The sequence below is a fragment of the Capricornis sumatraensis genome, chromosome 20, assembly GCF_032405125.1.
Source record: "Capricornis sumatraensis isolate serow.1 chromosome 20, serow.2, whole genome shotgun sequence".
NCBI lineage: Eukaryota > Metazoa > Chordata > Mammalia > Artiodactyla > Bovidae > Capricornis > Capricornis sumatraensis.
Genome location: NC_091088.1, coordinates 66,371,669 through 66,378,875, shown reverse-complemented (window position 1 = coordinate 66,378,875; position 7,207 = coordinate 66,371,669). Strand labels below are relative to the sequence as shown.

The 7,207-nt window shown below is 48.7% G+C and overlaps 1 protein-coding gene across 1 annotated transcript; it reads left to right on the top strand.

Annotated features, from left to right (window-relative positions):
* The first annotated feature begins 583 nt into the window (after positions 1 to 583).
* LOC138096270 (cationic amino acid transporter 3-like) lies at positions 584 to 6,240 on the top strand. The gene is made up of 11 exons (XM_068992394.1): positions 584 to 953; positions 1,529 to 1,687; positions 3,383 to 3,560; positions 3,760 to 3,872; positions 4,043 to 4,258; positions 4,427 to 4,645; positions 4,747 to 4,849; positions 5,048 to 5,244; positions 5,439 to 5,611; positions 5,880 to 5,988; positions 6,155 to 6,240. Exons 1-11 carry the CDS (start codon positions 584 to 586, stop codon positions 6,238 to 6,240), a joined length of 1,923 nt encoding a protein of 640 aa, XP_068848495.1.
* The last annotated feature ends 967 nt before the right edge of the window (positions 6,241 to 7,207 follow it).

The window sequence follows — 7,207 nt, the reverse complement described above, 5'->3', positions numbered from 1 at the left end:
TTCATGGAAGTGGAATCATACAGTATTTGTATATTGGCGAGTGGCTTAAGGGTGGCTCAGATGGTAAAGAATCTGCCTGCAATGCAGGAGATCTGGGTTCAATCCCTGGGTTAGGACGATCCCCTGGAGGAGGGCATGGCAACCCACTCCAGTATCCTTGCCTGGAGAACCCCATGAACAGAGGAGTCCATTGGGGTTGCAAAGACGTGACTGAGCAACTGACACACACAGACAAGGGAGTGACAGGAAGCTTTCTCCAAGCCTTCTGGGTCTTAATTACCTTCAGCTCATAAAGAATCCCTGCGCCAAAGTGGCACATTTGGGAAGACGAATTCTCAGCCCCCTCACTTCTCTTCAAGCAAATCTTCGAGTAACCTTGAAATATATTAAAAATCTTCTTTATGTTTGAAGAAACCAAAGTTCACACAGAGAGAACTTTCTCAGTGTGTCCTTTTACCACCTGCTCCCCATCACTCCATTCCTCTGTGGAATTGAGCTTCCAGGGTCAAGGGCAGATGGACACCACTGATGACTTCGTATCTTGCTTTCTCAGCAGACCGTAGCCCCCTCAACTATGTCCACGATGCTGGGTCAGTATCTTCACCAGTTTGGTCAGAAGCTGGTCCGCAGGAAGCCAGAGTTCTGGGAGGAACCTGAGAGTTCTGAGACCCGTCCTCCGAACACCCTGGACCTGGTGGTGATAGGTTTGGACAACATGTTGGGAGCTGGCATATACATCCTGATTGGGGGAGTGGCCAAATACGTAGCTGGACCAGCAATCATCCTTTCCTTATTGGTGGCCGGCTTGACTACTGTGTTGTCTGGGCTCTGCTATGTCGAGTTGGCAGCCAGAGTAGAAAGACCTGTTTCCGGGTATTTTGTCATCTATGTCACAATGGGACAACTGTACGCCTTCATCAGCGGCTGGAACCTCTTACTGTATTTAATTACTGGTGAGATGATGGGGAGCAGGGAGAAGTGGGCCTTAAGATGCAGAAAGTAGGAGAGATGAGTGGGGGCTTCACTCATTCATCAGAACCCTGTTATCCACCCTGGAGGCCTTGTTGGGAGAAGGGGAACGGTGGCGGGAAAACTGCACAACCTCATTGCACGCAGGTCTATCCTGCTTTCCTTAAGTGATGGACCGAGAAACCAGAGGAAAGGGAACTGGAGGGAGCGGGTGAGAGGGCGGCAAGCCCCTAGGCTCATCCCCTGACCACAGTGAAGTCTTTGCTCAGCTGTTACCTTCCTGGATTTTCCCTTACACCTCAATTTAACAATTCAACCCTGATCCAGTCCCTCCTACTCCCATTTACCTGTGTTTCTTTGTTTTCCATCACTTCTATCTCCTAGCATAGTAAATAGTTGGCCTTTTTGTGAATCACCTGGGTCTCCCCTGTCCGCCCCATGAGAAACTCTTTGAGATCAGGTGTTTTTTGCTCACCTCCTGCCCCAAATATCTCACACGGCTCATAATAGGGGTTCAAGTTCTGTCTGCTTGTAAACATTCCTCCTTCTGTTGCTGCAGCCACTGCCTGTATAGCCCGGGCCTGGAGCTCCACCTTTGACAGCCTGATTGGGAACCACATCTCTGAGGCATTAGGGGGAACTTTCTCTCTGCAAATGCCCTCCTTCCTGGCCTCGTTTCCAGACTTTCTTGCCCTGGGCCTGGTGCTGCTGCTCACAGGTGAGAGGAGACCAGAGACAGAAAGGGAAGAGCAGGTATGCAGGGGGGGCTGGCCTGGGGAAGGCTCGAAGGCAGAGGGTGGGGAATTAGCACTGGGAAAAGGGTTTGGAATAAGAAAGAGAGGAAGGCAAGACACTTTTTCCTACCCTTGGACTATTGGTAATTTAGGTTGGATCATTCTTTGGTGTGGGGTGCTGGCCTATGCATTTCTGCTTTATAAAACATCATTGTTGGGGGAATTCCCTGGTGGTCCAATGGTTAGGACACTGTGCTTTCACTGCTGAAGGTTTGGGTTCAATCCCCGGTCAGGGAACTAAGATCCCACATGCCAAGAGGTGTACCCTTCAAAAAATCATTGTTGGATGTTGAGCAGCATCTGTGATCTTTATGTACCAGATACCAGTGACAGTCAGCCCCCCAAACTGTGACAATTGGAATGTCTCTGGACAATGCCAATATCCCTTGGGGCACAAAATCATTCCAGCTGGGAATCACTTACCTAGACCAACAAGTTTCTTCCTCCATACTGAGATCAAAGATTTTTTTTTTAACTGAGAGGAAATCCACATAAATTTAACCACTTTATTATTTTTCCCAGCTTTATTGAGATATAATTCACTTCATGGCAAATAGATGGGGGAAAATTGGAAACAGTGAGAGACTTTATTTTCTTGGGCTAACAAATCACTGTGGATGGTGACTGCAGCCATGAAATTAAAAGGGACTTGCTCCTTGGAAGAAGAGCTATGACAAACCTAGACAGCATATTAGAAAGCAGAAGCATCACTGCTGATAAAGGTCTATATAATCAAAGCTGTGGTTTTTCGAGTAGTCATGTACAGATGTGAGAGTTGGACCATAAAGAAGGCTGAGTACCAAAGAATTGATACTTTTGATCATGGTGCTGGACAAGACTCGAGAATCCCTTGGACTGCAAGGAGATACAACCAGTCAATCCTAAAGGAAATCAGTCCTGAATATTTATTGGAAGAGCTGATGCTGAAACAGAAGCTCCAATACTTTGGCCACCTGATGAGAAGAACTGACTCATTGGAAAAGATCCTGATGTTGAGAAAGACTGAAGGCAGGAGGGTAAGGGGACAACAGAGGATGAGATGATTGGATGGCATCGTTGATTCAATGGACATGAGTTTGAGCAAACTGTGGGAGATAGTGAAGGACAGGGAGCCTGGCGTGCTGCAGTCCATGGGGTCGCAAAGAATCAGACATGACTGAGCGACTGAACCGCAATAACAACTGACATACAGCATTGTAAAAGTTTAGGATGATCTGATAGACATGGATATTGTGAGATGATGGTCACAGTAAGAACATATCCATCTGCAATTGTCCAATTCAGTGGCACTTAGTACATTCCCAATGCTGTGTAACCACCACCGCATCCAGTACCAAACATTTTCATTGCAGCAAAAGGAAACCCTGTACCCACTGAGCAGTCACTGCCATCTGTCCACAACCACCAACCACCAGCCCTGGGCAGCCAATAGTCTGCTTTCTGTCTCTCTGCATTTAGTTACTTATTTCTCTAGCCTCACTGCAATGCATGGGGAACTTCCCAGACCAGGGATTGAACCTATGCTCCCTGTAGTGGAAGCCCAGAGTCTTAACCAATGGACCACCAGGGGAGTCCTGGATTTAGTTATTTTGTTGTCTCATTTTCCATTTTTCCCACAGGACTCCTGGCTCTGAGAATTTATGAGTCAACCGTGATTAACAAAGTGTTCACAGGCTTGAACATTTTGGTTCTCAGCTTCATCATCATCTCTGGCTTCATTAAGGGAGACCTGCACAACTGGAAGCTCACAGAACAGGACTACCAATTGGCTGCAGCTGGATCTGGTGATGCCTACAGGTTAGGAGGGTACCCCTTGGTTGTAGTAATGCATGTGTCTGTGGTGTGCAGAGTTGGGAACATGGTGGGGACTGAGACCTGGGGTGATGGTCCAAGTGTGAGGGTCCCTGGAGCCCAGCACCTGTGGTACTAAGGGGCCCAGTAGAGATGGCCGAACACGCCTCACTCACGTTCCTCCTCTTTCCTCCTCTCACCATAGCTTGGGCCTTCTGGGTTCTGGAGGGTTTGTGCCTTTTGCTTTTGATGGAATTCTCCAGGGAGCAGCTACATGTTTCTACGCATTTGTTGGTTTTGCTCACATTGTCAGTGCAGGTAACATGGGCATCGTGTGTCCCATCGGGGTTTGGGAACAGAATGGGCTGCCCTTGAACACAGAGGTGGGTAGAAGGTTAGGCTGCTTTTGAAACTTGAAGAGTAAAGTGGGTTTTGTGATTTCACCCCAGTGAAACCCCAGTGACCCAATACTTCCTCCCATCCTGCAGGGAGCAAAGCCAGCCGTCCTCAGTGGTCCATGCCCTTGGCTGTCGTCATCTCCTTCTTCATCTGCTTTTTGGTGTGCTTTGGTGTCTCGGCGGCCCTCACCCTCATGGTGCCCTACTACCTGATTCAGCTCGAGAGCCCCTTGCCGCAGGCTTTCGTCTATGTTGGGTGGGAGCCTGCCAAATATGTCGTGGCTGTTGGCACCCTCTGCATTCTTTTATACAGCTCAGTCTCATGGTTTTCTCTTCATCTACTGTCAGACGCTTGGGTATCCCCAGCCCTTGGGACTGAGAGATGAGACAGAAAGGCATCTTCCCCAGGTAGACCAGGGAGCAAAAGCCCCGGTCTCTCCCGCTTCTGCCCCTTCTCACACATTCCCATTTTCCCTTCCAGCCTTCTGAGCATCATGTTTATCATGGCTCAGTTGACCTATGCAATGGCAGAGGATGGGCTCCTTTTCCGGGGACTTGCCTGGATCCCTGCCCCCACCGATGCCCGCACTGATGCCCGCACTGATGCCCGCACCGATGCCCGCATCATTGTCCACACCGTTGCACCCACAGGAAACCCCATCATGGCTGTCTTGGTTCCTGGAACTCTTGCAGGTGAATAGACAAAACTCACCCTTTTAAAATCATGCGTCTTAACTTGCATATTTCCAGTGGTTTCTCACTCTTATCCCACTGTCCTTGCGCCCTCATCCCAGCGGTCATGGCGTTACTCTTCGACTTCACTGACCTGGTGGACCTCATGTCACTTCGGTCCCTGCTCGCTTACTCCCTGGTGACATTTTCTGTCCTTGTCCTCAGGTGAGACCCCACGACACCTGGACTGGGGGGAAGGTCTTTGACTTGTAAGGGTTGATGGGGAGGGAATCATCTTCCACCTTCATGCTGCCTCCTCAATGTCCTGCTACCACTGATTGGGGAAAGAGAGGCATTAGACAGACTGATGTTGGATCAGCAGTAGGGGCTGTTACTACTATTGCTTTAATATTTCTAATTCAGGTATCAACCAGCCCAGAATGGAAGCCAGGAGAAAACAGAGGAGGAAACTGAGACAAACCCTGAAGCTGAAGGAGGTCCTTTGGAATCTGAACCTGAAGCAGGAATCTCAGGCATTCTAAAGAGTCTGTGGTTCCCTCCCAGCACCACCCCCACCCGGAAATCTGGCCAGATTGTCTATGGATGTGCCTCCCTTCTTGGTGAGCAGTGGGATTTCTCCTTGGTCATATTATGAAATTGACAGGGTGGTACTGGAGTGTGTATTTTGTCAGTTGAGGAGTCTTGGAGATATGATGGCCCCTCCTGATGTGGGCAGCCTGGGGAGGGGTGTGACCCGAGGTCCTGACATCTTTGTCTTCTGGGTCCAGCCTGTTCTCCACCTTGACCCTTGCAGTGCTTCTGCTGATAATCCTGAGCCTGATCCTGTACTGGTGGTCCAGCCAGGTGTTCTCTGGAGACCCTGTGCTCACAACAGTGGCTGTGCTGCTGCTGCTGCTCATCACTGGGGTCACGGTCATCATCTGGAGGCAGCCTCAGAGCCCCTCTCCTCGTAAACCTACATTCAGGGTAGGTGACCTTATGGGTCTAAAGTGTCCACCTTGAGTGAAGGTCTGTGTGCTTTAGGTATAAACATCCTTTGCTGGACAGGCAGTGAGGGGATTTGCTGAAACCAATGGACTCTTCCCTGATCCACACTCAGTGCTTTACAAACTCAGTCTCACTAAGCACTGAGCACACAGTCTGAGCAGAACTGGAGTCTTCCTGCCCTCATGGGGTAGGGTTTCCCTTTCAGACATCTGGGGTATGTTCAGGAATGAACTGACTTTGCTCACAGGTCCCTGCTCTGCCTGCCGTCTTCCTGGTGAGCACCTTAGTGAATGCTTACTTGATGATACAGATGACCCCTCAGACCTGGGCTCAATTTGGCATCTGGATGGCAATTGGTGAGTGGTTTTCTGGGATAAAGAGGCTTCTTGAGTGATGGAACCCAATATTCTTCCTACTACCTCTCTCCTAAACTGTGTCAGACACCATGATAGGAGCCCTATTGGGCATTTGTAATGAGGAGAGCACCTACTTTCCCTTCTCATTGTCTCATTTCCCTCCTAGGATTTGCCATATACTTTGGATATGGGATCCGACACAGCCTGGAGGACAATGATCAACAGCCAGCAGCCTCCACTTCTCAGACTTAACAGAAACATCCCTAGTGATGAATTGTCTTAACTACAGGACATGGATGCTGTGCGGAATCCCTCCATGCACTGGAAGATCTGCTGGTTCGAGGGGCACTGTGAGCCTCTATGGACTGTGAAGGCGGAATGCATTTACGGCTGAGTATTTATTGCTAGTGGACGAAGTGACTTTAATGCTGTAAATGCTGACGGAAACATTTAAAAGCATAATACACATCCAGAAAAGTGAATTTTCATGAAAAATGTACAAAAATGTAACCAGAAACCAAAGGAAGAAATAAAATATTAACTTGAACATAAGCAATGCCTCCTTGTGCCTGTTTCCTGTGAAAACACATAAGCTGTCACATGGGAAGGAAACACAGGTAACCATGTATTGTGACAAGAAAGTGAAAGTTGCTCAGTTGTTTCCGACTCTTTGTGACCCTATGGACTATACAGTCCATGGAACTCTCCAGGCCAGAATACTGGAGTGGTCAGCCTTTCCCTTCTCCAGGGGATCTTCCCAACCCAGGGACTGAACCCAGGTCTCCCACATTGCAGGTGGATTCTTTACCAGTTGAGCTACCAGGGAAGCCCAAGACACTAGAGTGGGTAGCCTGTCCCTTCTCCAGCAGATCTTCCTGAGCCAGGTATCGAACTGGGGTCTCCTGCATTGCAGGCAGATTCTTTACCAACTGAGCTACTAGGGAAGCCCATATTTTGACAAGAGTTGCGCTTTAGGGGGCTTTACTGGCCGTCCAGTGGTTAAGACCTGGCCTTCCTATGCAGGGGGTGCCTGTTTGATCCCTGGTTGTGGAAATAAGATCCCACATGCCTCATAGCCAAAAAACCAGAACATAAACTGGAAGCAATAAAAACTTTAAAAATGGTCCACATAAAAAAACATATATATTAAAAACAAAAGAAAAAGCGTTACACTTACGGTATCCCTGGAGGTCCAGGAGTTAAGACTCTGCACTTTCAC

Bases quoted from the DNA above. Each gene is read 5' to 3' on its own strand.
- LOC138096270 (XM_068992394.1), top strand. From the start codon at position 584: ATGCTGGGTCAGTATCTTCACCAGTTTGGTCAGAAGCTGGTCCGCAGG. The intron at 1,688-3,382 runs GTGAGAGGAGAC...TTTTTCCCACAG, and splicing joins CCTGGTGCTGCTGCTCACAG to GACTCCTGGCTCTGAGAATT. The intron at 5,612-5,879 runs GTAGGTGACCTT...CTTTGCTCACAG, and splicing joins CTCGTAAACCTACATTCAGG to GTCCCTGCTCTGCCTGCCGT.